An 18,629-nucleotide genomic window follows, 5' to 3' on the forward strand; every position below is an offset into this window, starting at 1 on the left:
AAACTGTGAGCTTTCACACAACCGGTACCTTCTGAGACTACAACCATCTGATTCTTTGTGCATACTTCTAAGTACGGATAAACCAAGTGATAAAAAATTCTGCAAGAAACAGTGCTAAATACACAGGGTAAAAATCTGAAGCCATGCAGAATGTATCATTTGAAAGAAATTAATAATGTTTGTCATTTATATTTTATAGTATTGCTTGGGATATAGTTTTGAAAGCACTTGGATGTGAACCCATCCTTTTCTTCCCTGGTCACAAAGGACACATTGGCAATGGCTCTTCACAACCTGCCACCTGCTCTCCCAGTCTTTGACCCTGCTTGGGTGAGCAGGTCCAGGGGCTGCGTTTTGACAGCAAGCCCCCTGCCCTCAGCCGGGAGGTGCTGCCCACGGCCCGCAAGGGAGATGGGCGCTGGGTCCAGCCTCTGGGCCAGGGACACTACCTGGGCCCTTCCTCCCACACCACGACTGCCACGCTAGACACCCTTGGGCACACGGACAAGAACACTCTATGCTTCAGCCACTGCCACGAGGCCTAAGCACTGCTGGGAAGTGCAGCACGCTTCTCGGACACCTTTGCAGCAGCCCCGGTGGATGCTCGTGTGCAGCAACCCGCTGGAGCTGACACGGGAAGATCGTGGGTTTGTTTTCACAGGCACAGGCTGACTGTGAACCAGGCAACCTGCTGCCTCAACTCATGGCATGGCCTGATTGAACTGATGGCACAGCCCAGCATTCTCTGCTGGCCCAGACCCCAGGTGTGGTTGGTCGTGACAGCCAGATAAACTGTCTGTGTGCGTAGGCCCTGCTCGTAGCCGACTGCCCTCAGCGTGGCTGCTCTGGGGTACAGGTGTGTGCGAACGTAGTGGCCATGGAAATATCGCATTTCAACTTGCCCAGCTGTTGGCTGGTGATTTCTGTTTATTTTACTTTCTCCCATGATTCTGGGATTGGGAAAGGGAGTGCTGCGTTGCCTTCCACCCCACGCCTGCGTTGCCACTGCTAATGACGTGATAAAGTTACCATCCAGTTCATTTAGGGAGAAGCCATCACTCTTCAGTTTGATTGCCATTTATTAGTCACTAGGTACAGGGAATCGCTCATGCTCGAATCACAGGGAGTTGCCTAAGGGGGGGAGGGAACAGCAGTTGCGCAGACCAAACGCAGAGGGACGTTTCTGCCGAGTTACAACTTGGCGTTAACGTGAATTGCAACGAACGGGTCTTCAGCACTGTTACTGATCTGGAAATTAGCATATCCGTCCCCAGAAACATACACCTGTTTTCCAGTGCATTGGCTGCCCTCCTTTTGTCCAGAAATAACATCACAGTAGGTTCCAGCAGGCAGTCCCGTTTGCAAGGTGACATCCATGTTCCTACGGGAAAATAAGGGAATGCGATTTACCCACTGCTTCCTAAACGGGCATTTCAAATGGGGCACAGGGTGTTTGAACCTCACACTGCTGTAGCATGGGGAATATTGACACTTCCCTCTCTCAATCCAGCTCACTAGGGCGGGCAGGCAATGGAATGTCTCTGGTTTGGGTGTACCCATCGCTCCCATCAGGAGAAGAGGACATTCCCCTTCCCATAAGAAGCACTGATGAGGGACACCACGTTTCTCTCTGGGCACCCCGGCACCCCCACTGACTTACCAGTCATCGTTATTGAAAACGATGAAGCCTTTATCACCGCGGCCAAAAGCTACTTGATTGCTGTCGTTGTCCCACCAGTTGGAGAAAGGCTGACCGTCCACCACGTTACGGAAGATAACCATGTTCCTGAAACATGCAAGGAATGGCTGCCACTGCGGCTGCTGCAGCTCTAAAGCCACCGGCAACAGCAAGCCAAAGCAACTGCTTTGACTGGACTTTCTTCTACAGGATGTCCTACTTTATTTGGCGCCAACGATGTTCACAAACCCAGTCATTGCCACAGGTGGTGTCTGCGTTGATTGTGACAGACTTGGTCGATCCATCCGAGTTACTGGGTGGTCCAATCCAGTCATTGGTGTCCTGTAATTGAAAAGGTCCAGTTTACAGCTTCTTGCTGAATATGCAGAGAGACGACTTGCAGAGAAAAGCCAGGGGGAACAACAAGTTTCTCTCTGCTACACCCATCATGGGGCAGACAAATTGCTTCACTAGTGTAAAGGCTGTGGACTGATTCCCTGGCTCTGCTCTGCTCCTTCTGATTATTCACCAGGAATCGACCCTTCAGCAGCACAAGCTTACCTGGCCGTTTACAAAGTTTCTTGACCAGCGGTAACTGGACATCACGCGCGTGAACCCATACGGATGAGCAAGCATGAAGCCAACGGCCATTTTATAGAGCCTGTTTGTTAGAAAAAAAAGGTCAGGAGACGCCAGAAGAGAAACCATGCCAGAGAACAGACAGAGCAACCAGCAATATAGGTAGAAGCATCAGGCAGACAGGAGCAATCCCTTACCTGGCGTCCCAGAAGGTTAGAATGGAAGCTCCACCGGCCCCGTGCCCTCGCTGGTTGTCGTGGTTATCCACAAAGACCAGAGCTCTGTCGGTAGGCACAAAGCCCCAGCCTTCTCCCCAGTTCCTAGACAAAAACACAAAGACTTGAAGCTACCCTGTCGACCATCCACCGACTCTTGGGCAAGGCGCAGCACCTTCACGCCCTTACTTTAAGTAGGCCATCTTCTCCCCATTCCACTTGCGGATCACTGTGCCCAGCTTTGCACCATATTTGAATTCTGTCACTCGGCCGTTTCCAAAGTAGTCACTGCCCTTGATCGGCTCTCCGCCCAAGTCAATGACCTGGTACATGAATGACAAACTCTGCATCAGTTCTCTTCTCACAGAGACAAAAACATGCAATTCACATTCCTCACACTAGGGCTTGCTTGACACTGAGCAAGCAGTTAATTCTGCTGTGTGGATCAATCCATAATCGGTGTAATAAGGCTGGCCTGCTCCCACACGCACCTAGCTCTTTCTGGGGTCAAGTTGGATGAAGGCGTTTTACCACCATTCCTCTGAAGGAGGCAGGTAAATGGAAACCAAAGCTAAAGGAAGGACCCATGTAGATTACCTCCTGGTAAATGAAAGGTTTCGTTCCGGCAGAAAACCACTGCGTATTGAGAGTATTCAGCTTGTCCAGAAAGGCCTTTATGTCCCCAGGCCACATGTGCTTGGAAGCATCAATTCGGAAGCCTGCCACACCAATATCAATGAGGTTGTTCATGTACTCAGCCACTTTGGTGCGTACATAGTCCTTCTCCAGGGCCAGGTCAAGAAGGCCAGTCAAGCGGCAGTCTCGGACCTGGGCAAAGAAGATAAGAATAAAGTTCGTCTCATCGGTCTGTCTGTACAGAGCTTTCAATGAAACCTTCACCTCTCCAGCCCTAAAATCTGTTTGGATATCTAACTTGACTAGAAGCATGCCACAGCCTGCACCAAGGCTTTCCTACGTTTCCTATAGCGCTCCAGACTGAAGGTAGGATAGTTGGCGAAGGATATTCCCTCCCTGCACAGATGTCATCAGAACTGAGGACGAGATATAACGCTCTAGTGTATTGTTACAAAGTGGCCCCAGGAAGAGCAGTCAACTCTGGAAAGATCTGCCACACAATCCATTTCCAATAACTAGTACTTGCTCAGCCAGGGTACCCCTTTACACTGCTGTCATTTTTCCACGGGGCTCCGTGCCCAGATCAGCTGAGTTTACAAGCTGTAAGAAGAGCTCACCAGCTGAGCTCAGTACACCGGGCCCAGCTCAGGAGCAAACTCATGCCCATGCCCACGTGAACCAGGTGGGGAGCGTTCCTGATTTCTCAGTATTGGGAGTATTTTTACCAGCAGTACCTTTCCCATACCTATGTTCAGTACTGCATTCATTTGTCAGGTGACCAAGCACAGGTCTTGTGAGAAACTACTCCCTTTGTTTGTCCTCACTGTAATGTTTACCCAACGGGTTTAAAAAAAACCCTGTTTCTGCAGCCTGTTACCTGATACATGTCACCGTAATTTTCAATCTCTCCACTTGCAGTTTGACATTTGCCATCGTTGAAGTCCCAGGCAGAGTACGGCACAGCTGGAAATTCTCTGTTGCCAGCATTAAAAGAGCTTCCACAGGTAGAATGTGTGCCTGAGCCACCCCCAGACCCACACATGTGGTTGACGACGGCATCCACATAAATACGAACCTGAAAAAAACAGTAAGTGCCTTTCAGAATGTTCTGTAACGATGCTGAGGCGATAGCCAGAGCTTCACCGCATCACTGAGAGAGCTCTTTTGCCCCTCCAGTTTAGCCTCAGGTCATGAGAGGACAGCAGCAGTAACTGCCCTGGGTTGATACAGCGCTTCTTGCTATATCAGATACAGCTTTTCAAGGCACTTACTCCAACGTTGTTGCATCTGGTCACCATGTCTCTGAATTCATTTTCGTTTCCTGACCGGCTGCAAATCTTGTAGCTGATGGGCTGGTATCTTTCCCACCAGGGTCTGTTCGGGTTGGTAACGATAATATTTTCATTTGGAGGTGAAACCTGCAGATGAAATGATGAGCGTTGCTAAGTGATCAGTTGGTTTTATTGCAACTTCCTAAGGTCAAAATCTGCTGCACTCAGCACCTCTGCCCTCACAGGCAGGCACCCAACCCAGTCTCTATCTCTCTCGCAGCATAAGCTGGGGTCTCTGAGGTGTCCGTCTTGTAGACTGGCAAGGAAAGAAGGGGGTTTCTCATTCCCCTGGGCTGCTGGGTCCAGCATGGGCCTGTGCATGGGAGGGTTGAATCCACAAGAATTATTTTTACCTGGGATAACGACATCTTTAGGAAAGCCAAAACTCCACACTTACATGCCTCCAGCAGAATAAAGTGAAAAGGAAAGCCTGGCTTTGCAGGAGAAGCATTTCAAGGGAAAGCATGCCCCTTCGTAACTCATCTGCTAGAGACACGATCTCATCTGCTGACCCTGCGGGCTCTAGGGCTGCATCTAACAGCACTTCCCACTTCTCCACCCTCCCTTTCCAACACCAAATTTACTTAGAGACGGTTGTCTCTGATGTAGGCATTTTGATGTATTAATGAAAGGCTTCAATGCCATTTTCTTACCTACTCACAGGAAACAACTTACCTGAACTCCTCCAAATCCATTAGGACCTAAATAGCGTTCACACTCCAGAGCAATATCGGCCCAGCGCCATTCAAAGAGGTGTACGATAGACGTCCTCCCAGCCTGAGTATTGGGGCTGTACTGGCCCCAGCAAAACCCTACAGCGGCGAGTAGGAGGAGGACTTGCATGGTGCCTTCGATGTAGGGTTGTGCTCTGTCCACTGACAATTTATACGCCTGTAAGATGACACAATTCCTATTGCAGCTGTTAAAATTCACACAGACCAATGCTATCAGGTGCTATTTGGCTAGCTAGCTTGCTATCATTCCTCTGCATTGCTTTTTCCTGGATTCCCAAACAGCTGGAGATTAAATACCCTTTCACATCTCCTAATGCAGGAGTTCTGCGAGCAGCGCAGCCACGTTCAGAATTGTACTACTTCCAGTCATGTAAACAAAGATACTTTATCAAAAGTATTCCATAACATAACACAGAGGCTCCGGAAGTCAAAAGGAAAGAGAGGTTATTCAAAGACAACTGGAAATCCAACAGCTGTAGGAGAATGAATGAGTTTGCCAGCACTCAGACGTGCCTAGCTCTCAGGAGTCGTGAGATCTCCAACTGGGATACCTGATCAGTCCCTCTCAGTCAACAGCAGATGTATCAGCAATACACTGCAGGCCTCCACCAGATGAATCATGCTGGCAACTAGACACTGACCCCTTTTGATGTCTCCAGTTTTTCAAGCATCAGTCAAGCACCTAACAGTCCCTGCTAGGCCATGGGACCAGTTTTCTTCACAGGGTTGCACAGAGCAACTCTTACTTTACCTGACTGAAAGTGGCCAGAGCTGCTTCTTCCCCTCTAACAGAGACTCTGCATAAAAAGTTGTCATTTCAATGACCACTCATTCATCTGGGTCAAGAAATGAAACCCCAAATCAGATATAAGACAAGAGAGGAGATCAGTTTCAGCTGCCTGACACTAAACTGAACCAACCAGTCACCCACACTGTAGGCGAGGCCCCAGCACATGGGCAGGAAGCGGCCTGGGGAGCACACAGAGCTGCTGCTGCCCGGCCGGGCCCTGAAAGGGAAGGCGCACGCCAGCAGCCATGGAGCTGATGGAGGGCCTGGTGTAGCAGGAAGATTCCCGTGGCCTCGGCCCTGCCCTGATGTCGGAGCAGGTGTTGGGGCTGGCGGGCTACATCTGTGACACACAGATTTGTGAAGCCTTCTGTCTTTTATTTGCTTTTTTAACAGGCTGCCCAGAGGGGTGGTGGGTGCCCCGTCCCTGGGGGTGTTCAAGGCCACGTTGGATGGGGCCCTGGGTAAGCTTGTTTAGATCCAGGCCTGGAGGTTGGTGGCCCTGCCTGTGGCAGATGCGTTGGAGATCTATCATCATTGGGGTCCCTTCCAACCCAGGACATTCTATAATTCTGTGATCTACCGCAAGTTCAAGCGGCTCTTGGGGCGCTATGATGACAAGGTAGTGGCCAAGTTGATGCTGCTGGTGGTGGCCATCCTGGAGAACCTGGCCTCTCCTGGCTGTGGGCGTGGAGGTGGAGCTCAAGCTGCAGTGGGAAGACTGGGGACAGCTCCTCACACAGTCTGAGCAGAAGACACTGTGCGAGCAGGCCAAGAAGAAATTCCTTGCGTTGGAAGACTCTCAAGAGTGAAGACACGTGATACAGAGGCCACCTTCAGACATAATTTCAGGTCTTCATTTGGAACTGACTGACAAGATCAAGGTCTCAGCACCAAAACTCCACAGGTAAGCTAAAGTCTTGACAATGTCTGACAACACTCTGAGGGAATACAAAGACCAGAAAATCCCTGACATCAGATGAATATCTCTGAGAAAAAAAGCCTACAAAAATGGCACATCTACTCCAATAAAAAAGGAAACTTCAGTGCACTTTGTACCTGAACTGCCTCTAGTGGGTTCTATCTGAGACCAGCCACACCACTGAAGTTGTCACATGCATCCTTCTTGTTTCCAAGATTTCTCTTCAAGGACAAAGTGCAGAAGCAGCTCCCATTAGCCCACCTGTTCATTTTCATATCACAGACCTTATCAAAGGTCACTTTTTCCACTACAACAATGAAATAGTAAATTACTGTGAATGACCTTGCCTACTCACTAACAGTAAGATGATTGGACCTTGTGGTCGTGAGATCGTGAGCGCGGACACACCCCCATCCCTCAGTATTACTGAGAGCAACCAAACGTACCTGCAGTTACTTGTCAGGTCACCAATCCCCGTGGGGGTGCCAGTGATTTGACAGCATGGCACTGCACAGCATTTAGTTTCCAGTGACTCGTGTTGCCCACTGAAATACACTGCTGTCAGACACAGAGAGGGAGGCCCATCCTGGAGAGCCTGATGCGACAGCTGGCCAACCCACCGGCAAGGGGACTGGCAGCCCTCACGTGACAGGCTATGCAGCAGCACAAGCTGAACATCTTGTGGTGGTTCAGCCCCTGCCAGCGGCTGAGCACCACACGCCGCGTGCTCACTCCTGCAGGCGAAACAGACAGAGCCTCTGTGGGTCGGGATAAAGGCACCATGCTGATAAAAATCACCATGTATGTGGAACAATAACAGCCAATTACACTCACACCCAGTGACAACAGAATAGCTTACTGACCCAAAGATTACAGAGCGCTGCCCAGTGGGAAGGCCCTACTGACCCAATGCCCCAGCCACACTCAGACTGTCCTGGAGGCACCAAGCCCATTCCCCTCCCCAACCAGCTGCTTTTATGGGGAAGTGGTGTCAGGTGGAGTGGAAACAGCCCAAGCTAACTCAGCTCACCCAGGCTGATTGCTTAGGGAGGTTGACTCTGGCCTCTCCAGAACCAGGACACATCTTACAAAAATAAAACCAAAAAAAACTACACCAAAAAGTCAATACCTAAAATACCTCCATGAGAACACGTTTACAGTCAATGCTGCTCACCAGCCAGGTGAGTATCGTAACATGTTACAAAGTTGAGGTTGTCCTCCTCTCAGGAGAGAAGCAGTTCCCAAATTTCAGTGGTATCTGCCAGAGTGCATGCACTGCAAATCCCAGGAAGGATGGCAAACACTAGCTTCAGAGAAGCAGAGGAGGAGCCAGTACAAGAGAACACTAAGCTGTCATAGCTGTAGGACCTACAAAAATCATGCCAGTTTCCCCCACAGAGATGTATTCATCGGCTGGATTAGAAACAATCAGGTGCCAGCGTTCTGCCTCCATGGCACACTGCGGGAGATCGCGTGCTTTCAGAGCAACTTTCCTGAAGCCTGACTTCAGAGACGTTCTAGCACAACACAGATGTGACCCCATCATTTGCTACCACAGTTTGCATGAAGAAATTTACAAAATTCCTTTGAATTTATAGAAGAAAATATTAGAGTAGAATAAGACAATTATTTGTGTCTTTTATCCAGTTACTTGCTAAGCTCCATTAACCTCTTCGTGACTGCTACTCACGGACCATAACAGCCATGCTCTGAGAAGGCAGCCTCACACGTTGCACAGCAATTCAGCTTCAAAATGCTTTTGGAAAACTGAAAAGTGAGAACAAAATTACGTAGGCTAAAAAGCTGGTCATTTACTGAGATTTACAGTGGAAAAAATATATAACCAGAAAAAAACCTATTGCCTAGAGTCCAGTCAGTCCCATAAACTGTGAGCTTTCACACAACCGGTAACTTCTGAGACTACAACCATCTGATTCTTTGTGCATACTTCTTCTAAGTACGGATAAACCAAGTGATAAAAATTTCTGCAAGAAACTGTGGTAAATGCACAGGGTAAAAATCTGAAGCCATGCAGAATGCATCATTTGAAAGAAATTAATAATGTTTTCCATTTATATTTTATAGTGTTGCTTGGGATATAGTTTTAAAAACACTTGGATGTGAACCCATCCTTTTCTTCCCTGGTCACAAAGGACAGGTTGGTAATGGCTCTTCACAACCTGCCACCTGCTCTCCCAGTCTTTGACCCTGCTTGGGTGAGCAAGTCCAGGGGCTGCGTTTTGACAGCAAGGCCCCTGCCCTCAGCAGGGCGCTGCTGCCCACGGCCAGCAAGGGAGATAGGCGCTGGGTCCAGCCTCTGGGCCAGGGACACTACCTGGGCCCTTCCTCCCACTCCACGACTTCCACGCCAGACACTCTTGGGCACACGGACAAGAACACGCTGTGCTTCAGCCACTGCCACGAGGCCTAAGCACTGCTGGGATGTGCAGCACGCTTCTCGGACACCTTTGCAGCAGCCCCGGTGGATGCTCGTGTGCAGCAACCCGCTGGAGCTGACACGGGAAGATCGTGGGTTTGTTTACACAGGCACAGGCCTGACTGTGAACCAGGCAACCTGCTGCCTCAACTCATGGCATGGCCTGACTGAACTGATGGCACAGCCCAGCATTCTCTGCTGGCCCAGACCCCAGGTGTGGTTGGTCGTGACAGCCAGATAAACTGTCTGTGTGCGTAGGCCCTGCTCGTAGCCGACTGCCCTCAGCGTGGCTGCTCTGGGGTACAGGTGTGTGCGAACGTAGTGGCCATGGAAATATCGCATTTCAACTTGCCCAGCTGTTGGCTGGTGATTTCTGTTTATTTTACTTTCTCCCATGATTCTGGGATTGGGAAAGGGAGTGCTGCGTTGCCTTCCACCCCACGCCTGCGTTGCCACTGCTAATGACGTGATAAAGTTACCATCCAGTTCATTTAGGGAGAAGCCATCACTCTTCAGTTTGATTGCCATTTATTAGTCACTAGATACAGGGAATCGCTCATGCTCAAATCACAGGGAGTTGCCTAAGGGGGGGAGGGAACAGCAATTGCGCAGACCAAACGCAGAGGGACGTTTCTGCCGAGTTACAACTTGGCGTTAACGTGAATTGCAACGAACGGGTCTTCAGCACTGTTACTGATCTGGAAATTAGCATATCCGTCCCCAGAAACATACACCTGTTTTCCAGTGCATTGGCTGCCCTCCTTTTGTCCAGAAATAACATCACAGTAGGTTCCAGCAGGCAGTCCCGTTTGCAAGGTGACGTCCATGTTCCTACGGGAAAATAAGGGAATGCGATTTACCCACTGCTTCCTAAACGGGCATTTCAAACGGGGCACAGGGTGTTTGAACCTCACACTGCTGTGACGTGGGGATTTCTGACACTTCCCTCTCTCAATCCAGCTCACTAGGGCGGGCAGGCAATGGAATGTCTCTGGCTCGGGGTGTACCCATCGCTCCCATCGGGAGAAGAGGACATTCCCCTTCCCATAAGAACCACTGATGAGGGACACCGCGTTTCTCTCTGGGCACCCCCACTGACTTACCAGTCATCGTTATTGAAAACGATGAAGCCTTTATCACCGCGGCCAAAAGCTACTTGATTGCTGTCGTTGTCCCACCAGTTGGAGAAAGGCTGACCGTCCACCACGTTACGGAAGATAACCATGTTCCTGAAACATGCAAGGAATGGCTGCCACTGCGGCTGCCGCAGCTCTAAAGCCACCAGCAACAGCAAGCCAAAGCAACTGCTTTGACTGGACTTTCTTCTACAGGATGTCCTACTTTATTTGGCGCCAACGATGTTCACAAACCCAGTCGTTGCCACAGGTGGTGTCTGCATTGATTGTGACAGACTTGGTCGATCCATCCGAGTTACTGGGTGGTCCAATCCAGTCATTGGTGTCCTGTAATTGAAAAGGTCCAGTTTACAGCTTCTTGCTGAATATGCAGAGAGACGACTTGCAGAGAAAAGCCAGGGGGAACAACAAGTTTCTCTCTGCTACACCCATCATGGGGCAGACAAATTGCTTCACTAGTGTAAAGGCTGTGGACTGATTCCCTGGCTCTGCTCTGCTCCTTCTGATTATTCACCAGGAATCGACCCTTCAGCAGCTCAAGCTTACCCGGCCGTTTACAAAGTTTCTTGGCCAGCGGTAACTGGACATCACGCGCGTGAACCCATACGGATGAGCAAGCATGAAGCCAACGGCCATTTTATAGAGCCTGTTTGTTAGGAAAAAAAGGTCAGGAGATGCCAGAAGAGAAACCATGCCAGAGAACAGACAGAGCAACCAGCAATATAGGTAGAAGCATCAGGCAGACAGGAGCAATCCCTTACCTGGCGTCCCAGAAGGTTAGAATGGAAGCTCCACCGGCCCCGTGCCCTCGCTGGTTGTCGTGGTTATCCACAAAGACCAGAGCTCTGTCGGTAGGCACAAAGCCCCAGCCTTCTCCCCAGTTCCTAGCCAAAAACACAAAGACTTGAAGCTACCCTGTCAACCATCCACCGGCTCTCGGGCAAGGCGCAGCACCTTCACGCCCTTACTTTAAGTAGGCCATCTTCTCCCCATTCCACTTGCGGATCACTGTCCCCAGCTTTGCACCATATTTGAATTCTGTCACTCGGCCGTTTCCAAAGTAGTCACTGCCCTTGATCGGCTCTCCGCCCAAGTCAATGACCTGGTACATGAAAGAGGAATCCTTTATACTTAAATCCCCAAAAGAAGTAAAAAGACATTGCTCTCATGATTGTTTCAAGAAACAGACTGTACTTTACCGGGGTATATTGCTTGTCTGACTTAAAAAATTGTATTTGAAGATTTTTTTTATCTCAGTCTAGCTGTTGAACTGATTTTCTGTCTCCCTCCTAAACTCTCTACCATGATTTATCGCTACTGACCAATTAAGGTTTGGGCTGTACCAACTTTGCATCTACTTCAGTCACCCTGCTCCCAGTACATGGGCAACTTTATTTCCTTACCTGGCTTAAGAATGTTCCACTATTTGCCCTGGAGTTTGCAGGCAATGTACTGGTTTGCTAAAATTGTGTCTAGCAACTGAAGCTCATGCTAACTGAAACCAACAACTACCTGCTTCTTAGATCCTGTTTAGGATTTATTACTCAAAGGTAAAACACAAATTTAGAATGTCAAGTAGTATGTCTTATGCCATTGGAAGACCATAATCACCATTTATAACTTCTGTTGCAATATATTATCCAGAATTTTAAATTCTGGGAGTGAAATCTCTTTTTCAAACTCATGTAATTTTTGCACTAAGTTTAATACAATATATTTATTCTCGAGTGAACTTTCCAGGTTACCTAGTTCCAGAAGGTCCAAAAGACCTGGGTCATTTAGCTTGTCAGTTACCATTTGTGGGCAGATTAGGTATTTGTCAACTATAGTTATTCAGTCTCGATGATGATTCCTATACTATTGAATTTGGAAGCTGCTCAGGCCTAGCTCAAGCAGAACACTGGTTCCACTGTGGGATCAAGTCTATGCCTGCAAGAAATTTTTGTAAAGTGCAATTATTAAAAAGCTTACCTCCTGGTAAATGAAAGGTTTAGTTCCAGCAGAAAACCATGTAGTGTTTAGATCTTTCAGCTTGTCCAGAAAGGCCTTTATGTCCCCAGGCCACATGTGCTTGGAAGCATCAATTCGGAAGCCTGCCACACCAATGTCAATGAGGTGGTTCATGTACTCAGCCACTTTGGAGCGTACATAGTCCTTCTCCAGGGCCAGGTCAAGAAGGCCAGACAAGCGGCAGTCTCGGACCTATATAAAAATTCTGAAATTAAACATTTTTCTCCTAGTAAACTAAATGTAGTGTTCTATATATGTTTTGAATTTTGTTACCTACGTCACAATGCCATATAAACCCTTCACTAGCTACTGTTCACCATGCATGTCTTTGCCTGGGGTAGTTTTCTTGGATAGTCACCTACACAGAAGGAGCACTGAGAAGTCTGTATTCACCCAGCTTACACGGCTGTAGGTGCTGAAGGATTAAAACAGTTAAACCAGTAAATCTATAATCAGCTTTTTAATGCGAGTATAGCGAAAATGTGATAAATTATTTCTACTCCAGTATAATAAAGAACAGATTCATTACTATTTCAAGTGCACTTATCTGCCCAGGGAAGTGGTGGATTTCCCAACATTGGAATTTTATGATTCAGCTAGTCAAGGATGCTGAACCATTTTGTCCAGATGGTTCTTTGTCTAAATGAAGTTTTTAACAAGAACAGTTGTGTCAGATGATCCTTGAGACCCCCTCCAACCTGATATTCTTTGATTTCTTCTCTGATATAGGAAAGTTTTCTAGAAATTATGCTTCTAAATCTTTTTAAAATCTTACCTTATTATAGCCTTATGAAACATTATACTCTTGTTTTCAGTCTCTTTTTCTTCCTTTAAATACAAAATCATAGGCCTTGATTTTCATCAAAAGAATACTTTAAACATACATTGGATATACTGAAATGGCTTTTAAAATAACTCTTTCTGTGGCTCTGCCCATCTGCCTGGAGAGAGCAAGGTGCATCAGCCTATGTCACAAACTGTACTAAAGGTGCTCCTGTAGAACCACTTAAGAATTCAGGGACAATCGGAGTCTCCCCTTCTGACATTTCCCCAAAAGCCTTCTCCTCTCAGCTTAGTTTCAGGAATGATAAAAGGCATAAGACATTAAGAAAGATAGATATTCATCTTTATAAAATAACTTTTCATTCTGTGGTAGTTTTAAAGTCCTGACCTCATAATCTGATATACAGGACCAGACAGACTCCTAGGAAGAGAAATCTCTACACAGAGGGTTTAATTTCAAGATTTTTAGCATTACTGTTTTTCTTCATGAAATCCTTCTCTTTTCTGAAATTGAGACCAAAGAAAACTTCCAAATTACAATAAAAGGCAAAAAATAATCCTTACTTTTTAAAACACCCCCCCTCACACACACAAGATAATCATTAAACAGATTTTCACAAGCTTCGAAAATGTCTTTATTTTAAAGTACCTAAGCATTTGACTAGATCTGAAATGGAGCCATTTGCTCAAGCAGAGCTATCACTTTAAGAAGTGGTATCCCTGTCAGCAACACAAACCTGTTACCAGTATGGATGGTTTTCCATGCGGGCTTAGTCTGACACTAAGGAGAGGCAAAGAAACCACAGCCTAGGAACAGATCTGTAAGAAAAATATATTAGTAGGTTTACCTGAGATACATCATGGTAACTCTCAATGTTTCCACTTCTAGATTTGCATTTATGATCATTAAAGTCCCAGTCAGAATATGGGACAACTGGAAAATCTCCAATCTTGGCATTGAAATAGCTTCCACAAGTAGCATGGTTGCCAGCACCGGCATTAGCTCCACACATATGGTTGATTACTGCATCCACATAAATATGTACCTAGAGAACAGTATTCACATTTTAATTTGAGAATGCTACTTCTCATGGCACCACTAATAAACACTTGCTCTTTTACCTCCTGTCCTATCCTCCTGTTTCTGTTGGCTTGCTTTGCCCTATGCTGTATTTTAAATATTCCCCATTTATTAACATATATCAATGATGATACAATATGCCCACCAACAGACAGGCAGGTAACATTGCATCCATTTTTAAGCAGGGTACAAAGGAGGACCATGGGAACTACTGTCCAGTCACCCTCACTTCTGTGCCTGGGAAAATCATGGAACAGATCCTCCTAGAAACTATGATAAAGCACATGAAGGACAGAGAGGTGATCAAGGCAGCCAGCATGGCTTCACCAAGGGCAAGTTCTACCTGACCAACCTAGTGATCTTCTGTGACGGACCAACTACATCCTGACATTTACCTGGACTTCTCAAAGGCCTTTGACACAGTCGAGGTTCAAGAAGACCAAATGCAAGGTCCTGCACATGGGTCGGGGCAACCCTGGGCATCAGTACAGGCTGGGGGGTGAAAGGATTGAGTGCAGCCCTGAAGAGATGGATTTGGGGGTACTGGTAGATGAAATGCTGGACAATGAGTTGGGTAATGTGTGGTCACAGCCCAGAAAGCCAATGATATCATGGGCTGCATCAAAAGAGGTGTGACCAGCAGATTAAGGGAGGGGATTCTGCCTCTCTACTCTGGTGAGACCCCCACCTGGAATAATGTGTTCAGCTCAGGAGTCCTTAGCACAGGGCACGTGGACCTGTTGGACCAACCCAAGCCATTCTGTGATTCTAAGAAAAAGATACCCTTGATTGCTACTGTGTCCTCCCTTCAAAGTTACCCATTGCCTATATCCTTGCAGTGTCACCACCAGGAGGTTTTCAAAGCACTTACTCCAACATTGTTGCACCTGGTCACCATGTCTCTAAATTCAGTTTCATTTCCAGACCGTGTGCACAGTTTGTAGCTGATGGGCTGGTATCTTTCCCACCATGGCTGCCAGGGGTCAGCAACAATAACATTTTCATTTGGAGGTGAGATCTGTGAATAAGATGGTGTCTGTTGGTAACTGGGTACTGAGTCTGAAATCAGACGGAGTAGGTCAGCAGAGATAGCCCTGAATCAGACAGGTACTGACTCTAGAACAAATGACATCCTGGCTTTAAAATTCATCTAACTTCCCATTTTTGTAATGTTTTGAATAAAAAAGTTCTTAACATGGTATTTGTCACTGTTTCCAGGAAAGCTATACCTCTTCATTTACAGGCTCTTTCCAGGACACTTCTCTAATAAGTCTCTGGGCATACCCACCTGATCCCGCCACTTCTCACGAAGATCCCCAGACTGCAGCCTGCTGAGCTGCCTCACCTTTGGGACCAGCTCATCTGAAAAAACTTACTTTCTGAGACCCTATCAGAGCATGGATTAAATGATACCAAGCATAGTCTGAGAAGTCAGTTTAAAAATCAATCAAGCCTATGTGCCTGGAAGGAAGGTTTCAACTCCACTGCACCCCAAAAAAGCCCTAAAAACCAAACCCACCCCAAAAAACTGAACCTGCAAAGGGTCTCTTTAACACTGGGCTCTACAGATTTAAACTTGCCCATTTGGGTGAACAGAGTTAGCAGCCTTTTATTTTGACCCTTCAACACTTAGGTATTCTTTTTAGGACCCCTTTTTTTCAATTGCAGTTCATCTAAATGTAATAGCACAGAGTGCAAAACATGCACTTTGGAGAGCGATTAAGTAAATTTATGATTATACAATGACAGCTTAAAAATATATTTGTCAGCATTTACTACTGCCATTACCAATTTCTGTTTTTCTTTCCCAGTACCTGTCCTTTGGTGAATTGAACACCTTCTCTAAAAAATGAATTATCACCTATGTAGAAATTTCACTACCTACTGATAGGAACAGACATACCTGAACTCCTCCAAATCCATTAGGACCTAAATAGCGTTCACACTCCAGAGCAATATCGGCCCAGCGCCATTCAAAGAGGTGTACGATAGACGTCCTCCCAGGCTGAGTATTGGGGTTGTACTGCGCCCAGCAGACCCCTATGATTAACAGAAGGAAACAGATACCCATCCTGTGCTCTGTGATCAGCTGCGCTCTCCTTGCTGCCTATTTATCTTCCTGGAAGACAGTAAAGTACACATTACAAAGTACATTTTTTAAAATAAATGCCTGTCTCTGGCATTCTGTTTATTTAACCTGATTATCAATTTGTTTGAGAAATGGATTCTATCTTTCTGAGCTTTTTCAACATCCTATACTAATGGTAACTTTTTCTGAAGTTAAAACTCAGATGTTACCTTATACAGATTCTCTCTAGTGTGCTAAAGTTGTATTTTTATTTGTATAAAGCACAAGGAGTATTTATAGACTGAAATAGATATTTCATTTCTCATTTTGATGTCTAATACTGCTGAAAACTCCAACCTGCTATGACACAGATACACAAACAAAGGTTTATATAAAATCTTACATGATTTCTACAAAATTACTCTCATTTTTATTTCAAGGAAAGATAATCCATATCTCTGAGTCAGTGGAGCTGCACTCTTCAGAGCACGTTCAAGCACAAAATACCAGTTTATAAAGTCTAGAACCTGCTTTCCAGGGCCTGTTGCTGTCAGCTGTCACCATGCTTCACAGGCAGACAGAGCTATTTAGCCTGAATTATATGGTAAGTTTAGTTTGTTTTGCTGCTTGTGAACAAAATAATTTAAGAGATGTATTACCTGTTAGATCTTTAACAGAGGACACACATAAAGTTGCGCTCTAAGCTGTTGCTCTGTGTGCTTCCATTTTTGTAACAGAAGGCTTCTTTGCCTCAATAGGAAGAACATAAATTAACTGAAAAGAAGCTAAGAGAGTTTGATCTCTGATGAGAGAAGCTGTTTATCAGATTGGCAATTCTTCCTTCCAGCACTAAGCACACAAAGCAGTAAAAATGCTATGTTTTGACCCAGCCAGCTCCAATCCACGGCCTAGCGCTTGAGAGGCCTGAACCGAGGTTTTCATTTCTTTGAAACAGGTTTACAGCTGCTCTGGCTCAAGCACAAGCAGCGATAGAGAATGGAGACACTGAAATCCCCAACACACTACGAAGGCTCAAAAAACACGGGAGAGAACTGTTTCTGAAGAATGCTATTGCTGTCTTGGACAACTGGAGAACTCGGGTCAGCTTCCTTCTGCTGGGTTAAACTCTGCGGTACGAAGCTGCTGTCTCCAAAATACTAGCAACAACATTTAAATCTGCAAGAGGTTTGGCACCATCCTGCTGAATCTTCCAACGTTAGAGGCTGTTACAGGGAAGCAGTTTCCCAGCGAACAGCTGTGATTCTCCACAGAACTTCCCTCCAAAGCTGCGTGTTTCACCCAGACGAAGCAACCCCGCTCGGCAGCTCCTTGGGGGGACAGCACGCTGCCCCTTGCACAGCCCTCATCAGGCACAGCGCTACCGGCCGCAAGGCCACAAATCCTGGGGCCCCTTCGGCACACGCAGGACATAAACAGACCTACAGCTGCCACAGAGCTCAATACGCACATTTCGGGGCTGGCCTGTGTCCTCTTCGGCGGCCTCCATCTGCATCGCACCGCCCGCCGGGACAGCTGTGGCAAGAGCCCAGCCCCTTCCGCTGGGACGGAGCGGCGCGGAGGCCTCGTCCCTCCCGGCGCCCGCGGAAGCCCCCGGGCGGCCACTGAAAAATCGCTACGCGGTAAATAAAACACACGGGGCTAGGAAAAAGCTCTCTTAGACGTGGTGGTGCTGATCCAGTATCACGTTACAGTCTGGAAGGCAGCTGCTCTGGAAATTGGAGAACGGAAAGCTCTCTGCATACACAGTTTAAAAGTATTTTGAGTGTGGCAGCGCCTCGCTCTTACCCTGCCTCAGGGCTTTGACAGGTTACGGGCTCAGCATGGACCCTTGGACACGGAGGAAACGTGCCCTCGGATGTGCCTTGTCACGTGAGGCAATTCAAGTCACAAAGCTTCATAAAGCAGCTTTATCCAGACAGAGACTAACACACAGCAGCACAAGGACCAGCCCACCCCTTTGAAGACTACAGTGGATTAACTAGCATTTTCTACCTTAATTGCTACAGTGGCTTTGTCATACAAAGCAACAAACAGAGCTGGCCATTATCAGAATTTCTCTGAGAACAGTCAATATTTGCTATGGTAAATATTTGTCTGTATATAACAAAAGGATCCCCGGCCAGAAGCTGCTCGCTAGGCCAGAGGATTGACAGCGGTAGAAGTTGCAGGACTCAAGCGTTCATCCCACAACAGGCCCAGCAGTAACATAAG

The 18,629-nt window shown here is 47.0% G+C and overlaps 2 protein-coding genes across 2 annotated transcripts; both read right to left on the reverse strand.

Annotated features, from left to right (window-relative positions):
• Positions 1–1,071: 1,071 nt before the first annotated feature.
• LOC311193192 (pancreatic alpha-amylase-like) lies at positions 1,072–6,004 on the reverse strand. The gene is made up of 11 exons (XM_084265926.1): positions 5,925–6,004; positions 5,115–5,330; positions 4,380–4,526; positions 3,986–4,183; positions 3,070–3,300; positions 2,662–2,795; positions 2,455–2,577; positions 2,240–2,339; positions 1,899–2,020; positions 1,661–1,786; positions 1,072–1,381 (listed from the first exon to the last, which is right to left on the reverse strand). Exons 2-11 carry the CDS (start codon positions 5,280–5,282, stop codon positions 1,192–1,194), a joined length of 1,539 nt encoding a protein of 512 aa, XP_084122052.1. The 5' UTR covers positions 5,283–5,330; positions 5,925–6,004; the 3' UTR covers positions 1,072–1,191.
• Positions 6,005–9,830: 3,826 nt separating this feature from the next.
• On the reverse strand, positions 9,831–17,949 carry LOC311193191 (pancreatic alpha-amylase-like). Its single transcript, XM_084265925.1, has 11 exons — positions 17,866–17,949; positions 16,233–16,448; positions 15,201–15,347; positions 14,097–14,294; positions 12,427–12,657; positions 11,424–11,557; positions 11,217–11,339; positions 11,002–11,101; positions 10,661–10,782; positions 10,423–10,548; positions 9,831–10,150 (listed from the first exon to the last, which is right to left on the reverse strand). The coding sequence occupies exons 2-11, from the start codon at positions 16,398–16,400 to the stop codon at positions 9,961–9,963; spliced, it is 1,539 nt and encodes a 512-aa protein (XP_084122051.1). The 5' UTR covers positions 16,401–16,448; positions 17,866–17,949; the 3' UTR covers positions 9,831–9,960.
• Positions 17,950–18,629: the final 680 nt, after the last annotated feature.

This window comes from Gallinula chloropus (genome assembly GCF_964237585.1).
Source record: "Gallinula chloropus genome assembly, chromosome: 6".
Classification (NCBI taxonomy): Eukaryota; Metazoa; Chordata; class Aves; order Gruiformes; family Rallidae; genus Gallinula; species Gallinula chloropus.